General features: G+C 46.8%; 1 protein-coding gene across 1 annotated transcript; it reads right to left on the minus strand.

Moving 5' to 3' along the window:
• Positions 1-2,815: 2,815 nt before the first annotated feature.
• Positions 2,816-5,795, minus strand: LOC543001 (glutathione S-transferase 1). The gene is made up of 3 exons (XM_044494256.1): positions 5,457-5,795; positions 4,042-4,090; positions 2,816-3,462 (listed from the first exon to the last, which is right to left on the minus strand). Exons 1-3 carry the CDS (start codon positions 5,604-5,606, stop codon positions 3,023-3,025), a joined length of 639 nt encoding a protein of 212 aa, XP_044350191.1. The 5' UTR covers positions 5,607-5,795; the 3' UTR covers positions 2,816-3,022.
• Positions 5,796-15,346: the final 9,551 nt, after the last annotated feature.

Below are 15,346 nucleotides of genomic sequence, written 5' to 3' on the forward strand. Positions count from 1 at the left end.
TTGAGAGTATCGTGATCACTTCTTACCGTACGATGGGCTTTGGAGTTGCTTAAACATCACCTGTAACATGGTGATCATATCGACAATTTACAGGTTCATTAGAAAGTTTGACAAGTGACCGGATAGCTCGAGAGTGGGATTTGCTCCTCTGACGATGGAGAGATATTCTTAGGTCCCTCTCGGTGTGACAGCATCAAATCATCATATAGCCACACACACATGATTTCGTCACGGGGATGCCGGAACACAATAACGAGAAAGAAGAACAAAACAGGTAATGAGGATTTCGGTATAGTGAGCATGGTGATGACTCAGGAGGATACCGATGTATCACGGGTTTTGTGAGGTATCGCAAAGAAAAGAGAACATCACATGATAACCAAAAGTTCATTCGAATATCATTCATGTACTCACAGAGACCAATATGGACGTCCACGGTCCCGCTGTCAATCATTGAACGAACGGTTTCGTCCCTGTTTGCGAGTTACCAAACCTACGGGGTCACAAGCTTAAGGCGATCACAATCTGTTGAGTGTTAGTAGGACGGGAGTCATGAGAATATATTTGTGGAATTATTACATGAATATTCGGAATAGTTTCGAGAGGATCCGGAAGCGTTTCAGGGTCACCGGAAGGGTTTTGGTGAGTATCGGGCAATACTGGGTATTACCGATAAATTATATATAGGTGGAAAAAGTTTTCGGAGATTTGAAATATATATAATGGTCTAGAAATATTTAGAACATTTTATATTTAATTTAAATATCAACGGGGCCTAAAAAGACCAAGAGGTGGAAGGCAACTTGGGCCAAAAAGGCCCAAGTGGGAAAGTGTCTACCTTCCCTAAGCAAGGGGGCCGAATTAGAGTGGAGGAGGAGTCCAACTCCTCCTCCCTTGGTCGGCCAAAGGGGAGGTTGTGGCGCCCCTCCTCTCCCCTCCAACCTATATATACTAGAGGATTTCCATTTTTTGGATATACAAGTTTTGGACCCTCCTCTAGTTCTTGTAGTTCTAGTTCTAGTTGGTCCTAGTTGACTAATTAGAGCTATGCTAATCCTCTTGTCCTCATAAAATAGAATCCCTGTGTGGTTCTAATCTCCTCCCTCTATTTCTCTGACGATGATTAGCTTTGGATGGTGAAGTGCTGCCAGATCGTGAAGGCTGCACTCTTTGCAACCTAGTAGACAGGCTGTGCTTTCAGTCTTCAGTTCGATGGACTGTTTCTGGGGGGTACAAGGGATCGTTCATCGACGGTTTAAGGGACTCCAAGTATGATCTGCACCACACGTTCTTCTTTCACTGCAACCCGGTGAAGGTAATGATCATGATCTCAACCCGTTATGCATCTTCATATTGACCATGGGTGATCGTAGGTGCGATTTTTTTTGTTTTCTACTACGTTTCCCAACACCACGACTACCTACCAGAAGGCTTACATATTGGAGGCGTTGGGAACCCTAGCTTCCACTCTATCGTTCCACTCACTGTTGCTGCTTTCGACGGTCCCATCCTGTCGACCGCATGCATGACCATTCGGGGGAGCAGGCCTCCGGAACCCCGTCCTTTGCGATCATGCACCGGGAGAAGGGCGATAAGGTTTCTGGGGAGCTTCCTAGTGTGACTGCTCCCTGTTCATCTTCATCCTTGTCCTTTAGTTCGACTACTTCCTCGACACCGACCCCGTGGCTAGCGGCGCTACAGGAAAGAAGAAGGCTGCAGAGGAAGCGTTGCTGCGGCTTTAGCCTGGCCTACTGGTGGGTATGATCTGTCCATCCCCTATTTACTTGTTCATGTGCTAATCGTATTTACTATGTTCATAGATGTTTCTGTTCTATGTTCGATAGGTGCTCACATGTTTAGAGATTGTATGAGCTTCATACTGTTATTGCTAGCATCATGATTTATTCGTGGATTAAATTAATTGAAAAGTGTTAATACACCAAACAATTACTTTATTTTAAATCAATTAACTCACCTTTTGATGAAAATTTTGAATCGATAAAATTCACTTTTTAACGAAAAAAGGAAGCGATCTGAGTTCCCCACACTAGCAACCTGAAGTAGCAACCTGAAGCGAATCAGACGCGCCTGACATTGAGTCAAAGGCAAAGCTCAGCGCCTCGCAACATGCCATCGATTTCCATGACAGAAGGGAGGGTTTTGCCTAGCAGCAACAACCACATCTGAAGAGCCCATGAGACCTTCTAGTGCTCCACCTCATACATGTGCTAAAGCTGTCAACTAGGTAAAAGAAAATCTGATGTTACAAGATAATTAAGAGAAGGAGAGGAGTTTGATGACCCAAGAAAGAAATAGTGCTAGTCACGTGGATCTATGCAAAACACTTAAATGAAAGAAACTGGTCTATGCATGAAAAAAATTAGTTACTAAACAATTAAAGAAAGCAACACAAAGCTAAACACCTTCGCGTTGAAGAGAGGCCCTCTTCGGCGCAACAAACTGCACCAGGGAGACCTTTTTATCATCTTTACAGACGTGATTCAGCTCTTGTGTTGCCAGGCTTGTGGGACATGAGTGCAAACATCCTCTGAACAATGACACCATTGTGAAGAGGCATTGGACAAATATCACTACACATGCTGGATGTGCTCTTTCGCCGTTGAAACTGTCCAATATAGGAGAATCATATGGTGCTCTTTGGCCGTTGAAACTATTCAACAGAGGAGGATCAAATTATCGCTGCGTCTTCTGAAACAGACCCCCCCCCCCCCCCTTCTCACATCCAAACAGGATTGGATACCGAGGCAGCTAAATTGCTAATGGACAGATCATCGAAGCAACAGCTGAGAAAATATTGAAGCTGAGATAATATCTAGGCACAATTTATTATTAAACCAGAGCATAGGAACGCTCATTTCAGTAAAAGATGAGACAGGATCGCAAGCACAAGCCTGAACATTCAACACGAGGAGACATCACAAGAACACACACTCGTACAGGCACACATCGGGGGGCACACACCTCGGCTTATTTCGCGACGAACGAGCACCAGCAATTAAGATCATGGCTTCATCAGCGCTGCGACCTTCTGGACGGACGGCCTCGCCAGCAGGTCAGTCCACCAGGCCTTCACATGCGGGTACGCGTCGAACAGAGACGCATAGGGTGTAGCCGCCAAGCACAGGGTGACAGACACATGGTTAAGGTCCGCAAGACTGAGGAAGTCTCCAGCCAGGTACTTGGACTTGCTCAGGTGCGCCTCGTACACCGCCAGCACGTTCTTGATCTTAACAAGGTTGTCGTCGATGACCTTCTGGTCAGTGGCTCCCCCAAGCATTGGATGGATAAGGCACTCGAAGAGAATGGGGCTCAGAGCGGCAGTGTACTGATGGGCCTCCACCTCGAGCCACACATCCACCATTGCTGACTCCTTGATGTCGCCCTCCTTCAACAGCTCTGGCTTGTTCTTGCGGCACGCGTACTTGCAAATAGCACGTGATTCTAATACAAAGAGAACAAGAAAGTAGAACCAGAGTTATGAGGATTCTAAAGGATGGTACTGTTTTATCCCATTTCAATAAATTGGTCTAAAACTAGTAAAATGATCATTTCTAAACTTGATTAGATTTCAAATTAGAACTCATAAAAATAGACTATATGATTGCTTGGGAAACCTTACCATAACTCATGTGTTTGACTTCCGACTAAGCTTGTGGTTGGTAGCTATATAATTATTACTTCATCTTCAAACATACGAGGGTAGTAGATGAAAACTCCAAAAAGGTATAACTCATAATATAATGCCAGGCGGCAGCTAACAATTAACATTGTTTTTTACTCATGTCATCACATACTGATATGTGAAGAACACCTTCAAAGGATTATCATTAATCCAAATGAAACTGTTCCTTTGTTTCTAGTAAAGACTCAGGTACCATTAGCTTTGTTATACTACAAGGCAACAACATTAACAGCAAAACAAACAACCACAGCAACAGTAATGTAAAAGCATCATGACCCTTTATAGTTCTGTTTATGAGAGGTAGAAAAGAGAGAACATCTCAAGAGGTAGCATCATACCGAAGACGTATAAGTCACCATCCTGCAAAGCTGGCACCTGGCCGAAGGGCTGCAGAGAACAACACGAGGAAAATGAGTTTTATCATATGTCAAAAGATCAAATCTCTAAAAACAGAAACCACATGTCATAATTACTATCACACTAAGATTAGGTGGTCAAACAAAATATGACTTATGCATGTTTTTGTGTAGTCTCCATGAGATGCTGCTGTAGTGGCTGCGCAACAAAAAAATGCGACAGGGCTTAATAGGTGGTACTGAATGCAGGCTACATCTTGTTCTGCTTTATGTTTTGCTGTCAATTTTCTGAGCATTTGCGGGTTGCTTGGGACTCCTGGGTTAATGTTGTAAGATAGTTTGCTGAACGCCTCATCCTGGAAGAGAACATGCTTCTTGCAAACCGTAACCCCCACCCTATTATTACCACACCTTCCCTACCACCAAGCAAATCTAATGGATGTATGGCGTGTATTGATAAGAAAGAAGTCAAAGGATAGGAATGACCAACCTATAAGACCTACAAAAAAAATCTCTAATCGAACTAGCAGAGGATTAAAGGGCACATCCAGATCCAAGTTTTTTACAGTTAATCCAAACCATTGTATTTAGTACTACCAGGTTTAGGGGGGGAGATCTCTTGGTACAAAGTGACACAATTTGTAACATAACAGGGTGGGTGGTGGCGTCGGTGCTGGGTGCAGGAAGTGCTTCAGATTTGCTCACACTGTATACTGCTTGAGCTTGGGATTTGCTGCAAGATTAATCTGTCAAGGTACCTACGAACTAGCAAAGCACTACCACCGTGTTAGTAACACATATAGAACAAATTCCTACACCGAATCCAAATCTTTGTATTTACGAGGTTTAGGAGAAGACGTAAACTAACACACTTGATACAGTGAAGTAGGTGGCCGGTGGCGTGGGAAGTGTGGATGTGGGGAAAGTATGACTTTATCCACACTGCAAGTGGCCTAAAGTCAAGTGACTAAAAAGATTGGGTAGCAGCAGAGGCATTAATTAAGGTCACCACGCGGTCCACGCCCAAATGGCCCGCCGATCTGAGACGAGCTGCGGAAAAACTCATACTACCGTATACTCGAATGATTTCTAAATATCGAACCCCAGTCTCGAATCGTGATACTTTTTTTTTGAAATTCGAATCGTGATGCTAGATTATACGAGAGCGACAGCTACATCTCTCCGCCCCCCGCTAAAACAAACAGCGATAGAGGCATGGAAGCGAGTCCTCGCCGGGAGTTGACTGAGTTTTGTTCCGCCGATCGCAGCACGAGGACCGAACGAATCGACATCACCCTCGTGAAATTAGAGGCAAGCACACGGCACAGGGCCGAACTATCGACGCGGATGGGAAATTCAAGGGGAGGGGAGGGCGGCGGTTAGAGCATGGCACGTACGTTCCTGGCGAGGTGGTCGGGGCTCTTGTGCTCGCCGGTGCCGAAGTTGATGGGTACGATCTCGTACTCGACGCCGGCCTCCTCCAGCGCCGCCACGCACCTGGTGACGTTCCACGACAGGGTCGCGCCGTACAGCTTCACCGGAGCCATCTCTTCTCACTCCTCACTCTGGAACGCACTCGAACCTTTTTTCTCTCTTCTTCTCGGTAGGTAAAGCCGCTGCGGATGGGATGGGATGTGTGCAGTCTCCACGCTCGGGGTCTCGGCTAAATAGGCGACGGAGGGTTTGCTCCCTTCCAACGGAGCAGGTGCGGTGCAGCCGTGGAGTGGGAGAGGGAGAGGGAGAGGGAGCGGGTAGGTGAGGTGAGGTGGAAGGTGCGGCTGGTCAATGGCCCCCGCGCCTCTAGGTGCTTCCGTTTCTTCAACCATTTCGAGTATTCTGTTTCTGTGATATTCTTTTAGGATTGGTTTTCACTTTTCAGCGACCAACCGACCGACGCAAGTGATGACGCTCGGTAGTGCGCCAACGGCGCATCGAGATCCGCGCATCTCCTTTCTCCGGCACTTTTCGTTTCGATGATTGATTGATTAAGTTTTAGCTTCTTCGGATGAAGCTTGGTTAGCCATACATTACTCCGCTGCTGAGGGGCCGAAAATTAAGTTTGTTTCGGACAATCACCGCTTGGTTTGCTTCCTTTTTCTCTATGGGACGCTTTTTTTTTCCGATGCGCGTTCTTTTTTTTTTTAAAACACAGCACAATTGAAGATGTTTATATACATATCACTATGAACACACGTACACACATTCTACACGCACACCCCATAGTCGACAGCAACATCTTCTTTCATTGAACGAAATCGTTCGGATTGGCTGCAAAACCCATGCCCAAGCCCCACGTAAGGCTTGAACGAGGTGGTGGTTTATAGCATCTCTAGCAAATCCCGTATAGGCTTGTCAACCCTTAAAATCCCGGCCGATTCACATGATTCGGGAAAAATTCAGCCTGAGCAAATTCTGTAAAAAAGGCCCGACCCATAAAATCATGATGTCTCCGCTTTATTTACAGGATCCAGGCCGACTTAGGATTTCTATCCTGTAAATCCCGAACCCTCCTTCCCCGCAATCTCTTTGTCTCCGACGCCAACTCTCTCTCTCTCTCTCTCTCTCTCTCTCTCCCTCTCTCCCTCTCTCTCTCTCCCTCTTTCTTCAGCGTTTTTCGCACGTACAACCACCCTTCAACCGCCTCGACATCGCGGCCGTAGTGGTCGAGGGGGCTACGGCGGTTCACCTCCGCACAAAAGCGAGCCCGCCATGATGACAAGGCTGGGAGCTCACCATCCCATCCCCCCTCCCCCTCGGTGGAGGAGTGGCACAACGTGAAGGCGAGGGAGTGTGGCGCCCTCTCCCGCAGCGGTGGCTGGAGGAGTGGAGGGATTTGTTGGGGAACGTTGCAGAAAACAAAAAAAATTCTACTCGTTTCACCAAGATCATCTAGGAGTTCATCTAGCAACGAGTGATTAGATGCATCTACATACCTTTGTAGACCGCGAGCGGAAGCGTTCAAAAGAACGGTGATGATGTAGTCATACTCGACGTGATCCAAATCACCGATGACCAGCGCCGAACGGACGGCACCTCCGCGTTCAACACACGTACGGAACAGCCACGTCTCCTCCTTCTTGATCCAGCAAGGGAGGGAGGAGAGGTTGAGGGAGATGGCACCAGCAGCAGCACGACGGCGTGGTGTTGATGGAGCTGCAGTACTCCGGCAGAGCTTCGCTAAGCACTATGGAGGTGGAGGAGGTGTTGGGGAGGGAGAAGGAGGCAACCAAAGGCCAAGGCGTTCAGGTATAAAGTCCCTCCTCTCCCCCACTATATATAGGAGGGCCAAGGGGGGGTGGCCGGCCCTAGGAGATCCAATCTCCTAGGGGGTGCGGCGGCCAAGGGGGGTTTCCCTCCCCCCCAAGGCACCTAGGAGGTGCCTTCCCCTCCTAGGACTCTTCCCCCTTCAAACCCTAGGCGCATGGGCCTATGTGGGGCTAGTGCCCTTGGCCCATTAGGCCAAGGCGCACCCCCTACAGCCCATGTGGCCCCCCCGGGACAGGTGGACCCACCCGGTGGACCCCCGGGACCCTTCCGGTGGTCCCGGTACAATATCGATAACCCCGAAACTTGTCCCGATGCCCGAAACAGGACTTCCCATATATAAATCTTTACCTCCGGACCATTCCGGAACTCCTCGTGACGTCCGGGATCTCATCCGGGACTCCGAACAACATTCGGGTTACTGCATATACATATCCCTACAACCCTAGCGTAACTGAACCTTAAGTGTGTAGACCCTACGGGTTCGGGAGACAAGCAGACATGACCGAGACGACTCTCCGGTCAATAACCAACAGCGGGATCTGGATACCCATGTTGGCTCCCACATGCTCCAAGATGATCTCATCGGATGAACCACGATGTCGAGGATTCTATCAACCCCGTACGCTATTCCCTTTGTCTATCGATATGTTACTTGCCCGAGATTCGATCGTCGGTATCCCAATACCTCGTTCAATCTCGTTACCAGCAAGTCATTTTACTCGTACCGTAATGCATGATCCCGTGACCAGACACTTGGTCACTCTGAGCTCATTATGATGATGCATTACCGAGTGGGCCCAGTGATACCTCTCCGTCATACGGAGTGACAAATCCCAGTCTTGATCCATGTCACCCAACAGACACTTTCGGAGATACCCGTAGTCTACCTTTATAGTCACCCAGTTACGTTGTGACGTTTGGCATACCCAAAGCACTCCTACGGTATCCGGGAGTTACACGATCTCATGGTCTAAGGAAAAGATACTTGACATTGGAAAACTCTAGCAAACGAACTATACGATCTTGTGCTATGTTTAGGATTGGGTCTTGTCCATCACATCATTCTCCTAATGATGTGATCTCGTTATCAATGACATCCAGTGTCCATAGTCAGGAAACCATGACTATCTGTTGATCAACGAGCTAGTCAACTAGAGGCTCACTAGGGACATGTTGATGTCTGTTATTCACACGTGTATTACGATTTCCGGATAACACAATTATAGCATGAATAAAGGCAATTATCATGAACAAGGAAATATAATAATAATGCTTTTATTATTGCCTCTAGGGCATATTTCCAACAGTCTCCCACTTGCACTAGAGTGAATAATCTAGTTACATTGTGATGAATCGAACACCCATGGAATTCTGGTGTTGATCATGTTTTGCTCTAGGGAGAGGTTTAGTCAACGGATCTGCTACATTCAGGTCCGTATGTACTTTACAAATCTCTATGTCTCCATCTTGAACATTTTCACGAATGGAGTTGAAGCGACGCTTGATGTGCCTTGTCTTCTTGTGAAACCTGGGCTCCTTGGCAAGTGCAATAGCTCCAGTGTTGTCACAGAAGAGCTTGATCGGCCCCGACGCATTGGGTATGACTCCTAGGTCGGTGATGAACTCCTTCACCCATATTGCTTCATGTGCTGCCTCCGAGGCTGCCATGTACTCCGCTTCACATGTAGATCCCGCCACGACGCTTTGCTTGCAACTGCACCAGCTTACTGCCCCACCATTCAAAATATACACGTATCCGGTTTGTGACTTAGAGTCATCCAGATCTGTGTCGAAGCTAGCGTCGACGTAACCCTTTACGACGAGCTCTTCGTCACCTCCATAAACGAGAAACATTTCCTTAGTCCTTTTCAGGTACTTCAGGATATTCTTGACCGTTGTCCAGTGTTCCTTGCCGGGATTACCTTGGTACCTTCCTACCAAACTTACGACAAGGTTTACATCAGGTCTGGTACACAGCATGGCATACATAATAGAACCTATGGCTGAGGCATAGGGGATGACGCTCATCTCTTCTATATCTTCTGCCGTGGTCGGACATTGAGCTGAGCTCAATTTCATACCTTGCAACACAGGCAAGAACCCCTTCTTGGATTGATCCATATTGAACTTCTTCAATATCTTATCAAGGTATGTGCTTTGTGAAAGACCTATGAGGTGTCTCGATCTATCTCTATAGATTTTGATGCCTAATATATAAGCAGCTTCTCCAAGGTCCTTCATTGAAAAACTTTTATTCAAGTAGGCCTTGATGCTGTCCAAGAGTTCTATATCATTTCCCATCAAAAGTATGTCATCTACATATAATATGAGAAATGCTACAGAGCTCCCACTCACTTTCTTGTAAACGCAGGCTTCTCCATAAGTCTGTGTAAACCCAAACGCTTTGATCATCTCATCAAAGCGAATGTTCCAACTCCGAGATGCTTGCACCAGCCCATAAATCGAGCATTGGAGCTTGCACACTTTGTCAGCATTCTTAGGATCGACAAAACCTTCCGGCTGCATCATATACAATTCTTCCTTAAGGAAACCATTAAGGAATGCCGTTTTGACGTCCATTTGCCATATCTCGTAATCATAGAATGCGGCAATTGCTAACATGATTCGGACGGACTTCAGCTTCGCTACCGGTGAGAAAGTCTCATCGTAGTCAACCCCTTGAACTTGTCGATAACCCTTAGCGGCAAACCGAGCTTTATAGATGGTCACATTACCATCCGCGTCTGTCTTCCTCTTAAAGATCCATTTATTTTCTATGGCTCGCCGCTCAACGGGCAAGTCAGTCAAAGTCCATACTTTGTTTTCATACATGAATCCTATCTCGGATTTCATGGCTTCCAGCCTTTGTCGGAATTCGTGCCCGCCATCGCTTCTTCATAGTTCGAAGGTTCACCATTGTCTAACAGCATGATTTCCAAGACAGGGTTGCCGTACCACTCTGGTGCGGAACGTGTCCTTGTGGACCTTCGAATTTCAGTAGGGGCTTGATCAGAAGTATCTTGATCATTTTCATTAACTTCCTCTCTAATCGGTGCAGACACCTCAGGAACATTTTCTTGAGTTGCGCCATTTTCCGGTTCAAGAGGTAATACTTCATCAAGCTCTACTTTCCTCCCACTTACTTCTTTCGAGAGAAACTCTTTCTCCAGAAAGGACCCATTCTTGGCAACAAAGATCTTGCCTTCGGATCTGAGGTAGAAGGTGTACCCAATAGTTTCTTTTGGGTATCCTATGAAGACGCATTTTTCCGACTTGGGTTCGAGCTTTTCAGGTTGAAGTTTCTTGACATAAGCATCGCATCCCCAAACTTTTAGAAACGACAGCTTAGGTTTCTTCCCAAACCATAATTCATACGGTGTCGTCTCAACGGATTTCGACGGAGCCCTATTTAAAGTGAATGCGGCAGTCTCTAAAGCATAGCCCCAAAAGAAAGCGGTAAATCGGTAAGAGACATCATAGATCGCACCATATCTAACAGAGTGCGATTACGACGTTCGGACACACCATTACGCTGAGGTGTTCCAGGTGGCGTGAGTTGTGAAACTATTCCACATTTTCTTAAGTGTGCCCCAAACTCGTGACTCAAGTATTCTCCTCCACGATCTGATCGTAGAAACTTGATTTTCCTGTCACGTTGATTTTCAACCTCACTCTGAAATTCCTTGAACTTTTCAAAGGTTTCAGACTTGTGTTTCATTAAGTAGATATACCCATACCTACTTAAATCATCAGTGAGGGTGAGAACATAACGATAGCCACCGCGAGCCTCAACACTCATTGGACCGCACACATCAGTATGTATGATTTCCAATAAGTCGGTTGCTCGCTCCATTGTTCCTGAGAACGGAGTCTTGGTCATTTTACCCATAAGGCATGGTTCGCACGTGTCAAATGATTCATAATCAAGAGACTCTAAAAGTCCATCAGCATGGAGCTTCTTCATGCGTTTGACACCTATGTGACCAAGGCGGAAGTGCCACAAGTATGTGGGACTATCATTATCAACCTTACTTCTTTTGGTACTCACATTATGAACATGTGTAGCATCACGTTCGAGATTCATAAAGAATAAACCATTCACCATAGGAGCATGACCATAAAACATATCTCTCATAAAAATGGAACAACCATTATTCTCAGATTTAAAAGAGTAGCCATCTCGAATTAAACGAGATCCCGATACAATGTTCATGCTCAAAGCTGGCACTAAATAACAATTATTAAGGTTTAAAACTAATCCCGAAGGGAGATGCAGAGGTAGCGTGCCGACGGCGATCACATTGACCTTGGAACCATTCCCGACGCGCATCGTCACCTCGTCCTTTGCCAGTTTCCGCTTATTCCGCAGCCCCTGCTTTTGTTGGGGAACGTTGCAGAAAACAAAAATTTTCCTACTCGTTTCACCAAGATCATCTAGGAGTTCATCTAGCAACGAGTGATTAGATGCATCTACATACCTTTGTAGATCGCGAGCGGAAGCGTTCAAAAGAACGGTGATGATGTAGTCGTACTCGACGTGATCCAAATCACCGATGACCAGCGCCGAACGGACGGCACCTCCGCGTTCAACACACGTACGGAACAGCCACGTCTCCTCCTTCTTGATCCAGCAAGGGAGGGAGGAGAGGTTGAGGGAGATGGCACCAGCAGCAGCACGACGGCGTGGTGTTGATGGAGCTGCAGTACTCCGGCAGAGCTTCGCTAAGCACTATGGAGGTTGAGGAGGTGTTGGGGAGGGAGAAGGAGGCAACCAAAGGCCGAGGCGTTCAGGTATGAAGTCCCTCCTCTCCCCCACTATATATAGGGGTGCCAAGGGGGGGTGGCCGGCCCTAGGAGATCCAATCTCCTAGGGGGTGCGGCGGCCTAGGGGGGTTTCCCTCCCCCCCAAGGCACCTAGGAGGTGCCTTACCCTCCTAGGACTCTTCCCCTTCTAAACCCTAGGCGCATGGGCCTATGTGGGGCTGGTGCCCTTGGCCCATTAGGCCAAGGCGCACCCCCTTACAGCCCATGTGGCCCCCCGGGACAGGTGGACCCACCCGGTGGACCCCCGGGACCCTTCCGGTGGTCCCGGTACAATACCGATAACCCCGAAACTTGTCCCGATGCCCGAAACAAGACTTCCCATATATAAATCTTTACCTCCGGACCATTCCGGAACTCCTCGTGACGTCCGGGATCTCATCCGGGACTCCGAACAACATTCGGGTTACTGCATATACATATCCCTACAACCCTAGCGTAACTGAACCTTAAGTGTGTAGACCCTACGGGTTCGAGAGACAAGCAGACATGACCGAGACGACTCTCCGGTCAATAACCAACAGCGGGATCTGGATACCCATGTTGGCTCCCACATGCTCCACGATGATCTCATCGGATGAACCACGATGTCGAGGATTCAATCAACCCCGTACGCTATTCCCTTTGTCTATCGATATGTTACTTGCCCGAGATTCGATCGTCGGTATCCCAATACCTCGTTCAATCTCGTTACCGGCAAGTCACTTTACTCGTACCGTAATGCATGATCCCGTGACCAGACACTTGGTCACTCTGAGCTCATTATGATGATGCATTACCGAGTGGGCCCAGTGATACCTCTCCGTCATACGGAGTGACAAATCCCAGTCTTGATCCATGTCACCCAACAGACACTTTCGGAGATACCCGTAGTCTACCTTTATAGTCACCCAGTTACGTTGTGACGTTTGGCATACCCAAAGCACTCCTACGGTATCCGGGAGTTACACGATCTCATGGTCTAAGGAAAAGATACTTTGACATTGCAAAACTCTAGCAAACGAACTATACGATCTTGTGCTATGTTTAGGATTGGGTCTCGTCCATCACATCATTCTCCCAATGATGTGATCTCGTTATCAATGACATCCAGTGTCCATAGTCAGGAAACCATGACTATCTGTTGATCAACGAGCTAGTCAACTAGAGGCTCACTAGGGACATGTTGGTGTCTGTTATTCACACATGCATTACGATTTCCGGATAACACAATTATAGCATGAATAAAGACAATTATCATGAACAAGGAAATATAATAATAATGCTTTTATTATTGCCTCTAGGGCATATTTCCAACAGTCTCCCACTTGCACTAGAGTCAATAATCTAGTTACATTGTGATGAATCGAACACCCATGGAATTCTGGTGTTGATCATGTTTTGCTCTAGGGAGAGGTTTAGTCAACGGATCTGCTACATTCAGGTCCGTATGTACTTTACAAATCTCTATGTCTCCATCTTGAACATTTTCACGAATGGAGTTGAAGCGACGCTTGATGTGCCTTGTCTTCTTGTGAAACCTGGGCTCCTTGGCAAGTGCAATAGCTCCAGAGTTGTCACAGAAGAGCTTGATCGGCCCCGACGCATTGGGTATGACTCCTAGGTCGGTGATGAACTCCTTCACCCATATTGCTTCATGTGCTGCCTCCGAGGCTGCCATGTACTCCGCTTCACATGTAGATCCCGCCACGACGCTTTGCTTGCAACTGCACCAGCTCACTGCCCCACCATTCAAAATATACACGTATCCGGTTTGTGACTTAGAGTCATCCAGATCTGTGTCGAAGCTAGCGTCGACGTAACCCTTTACGACGAGCTCTTCGTCACCTCCATAAACGAGAAACATTTCCTTAGTCCTTTTCAGGTACTTCAGGATATTCTTGACCGCTGTCCAGTGTTCCTTGCCGGGATTACTTTGGTACCTTCCTACCAAACTTACGGCAAGGTTTACATCAGGTCTGGTACACAGCATGGCATACATAATAGAACCTATGGCTGAGGCATAGGGGATGACGCTCATCTCTTCTATATCTTCTGCCGTGGTCGGACATTGAGCTGAGCTCAATTTCATACCTTGCAACACAGGCAAGAACCCCTTCTTGGATTGATCCATATTGAACTTCTTCAATATCTTATCAAGGTATGTGCTTTGTGAAAGACCTATGAGGCGTCTTGATCTATCTCTATAGATTTTGATGCCTAATATATAAGCAGCTTCTCCAAGGTCCTTCATTGAAAAACTTTTATTCAAGTAGGCCTTGATGCTGTCCAAGAGTTCTATATCATTTCCCATCAAAAGTATGTCATCTACATATAATATGAGAAATGCTACAGAGCTCCCACTCACTTTCTTGTAAACGCAGGCTTCTCCATAAGTCTGTGTAAACCCAAACGCTTTGATCATCTCATCAAAGCGAATGTTCCAACTCCGAGATGCTTGCACCAGCCCATAAATCGAGCGTTGGAGCTTGCACACTTTGTCAGCATTCTTAGGATCGACAAAACCTTCCGGCTGCATCATATACAATTCTTCCTTAAGGAAACCATTAAGGAATGCCGTTTTGACGTCCATTTGCCATATTTCGTAATCATAGAATGCGGCAATTGCTAACATGATTCGGACGGACTTCAGCTTCGCTACCGGTGAGAAAGTCTCATCGTAGTCAACCCCTTGAACTTGTCGATAACCCTTAGCGACAAGCCGAGCTTTATAGATGGTCACATTACCATCCGCGTCTGTCTTCCTCTTAAAGATCCATTTATTTTCTATGGCTCGCCGCTCAACGGGCAAGTCAGTCAAAGTCCATACTTTGTTTTCATACATGGATCCTATCTCGGATTTCATGGCTTCCAGCCATTTGTCGGAATCCGGTCCCGCCATCGCTTCTTCATAGTTCGAAGGTTCACCGTTGTCTAACAACATGATTTCCAAGACAGGGTTGCCGTACCACTCTGGTGCGGAACGTGTCCTTGTGGACCTTCGGATTTCAGTAGGGGCTTGATCAGAAGTATCTTGATCATTTTCATTAACTTCCTCTCTAGTCGGTGCAGGCACCTCAGGAACATTTTCTTGAGTTGCGCCATTTTCCGGTTCAAGAGGCAATACTTCATCAAGCTCTACTTTCCTCCCACTTACTTCTTTCGAGAGAAACTCTTTCTCCAGAAAGGACCCATTCTTGGCAACAAAGATCTTGCCTTC

This window comes from Triticum aestivum, chromosome 3B (assembly GCF_018294505.1).
Source record: "Triticum aestivum cultivar Chinese Spring chromosome 3B, IWGSC CS RefSeq v2.1, whole genome shotgun sequence".
NCBI lineage: Eukaryota > Viridiplantae > Streptophyta > Magnoliopsida > Poales > Poaceae > Triticum > Triticum aestivum.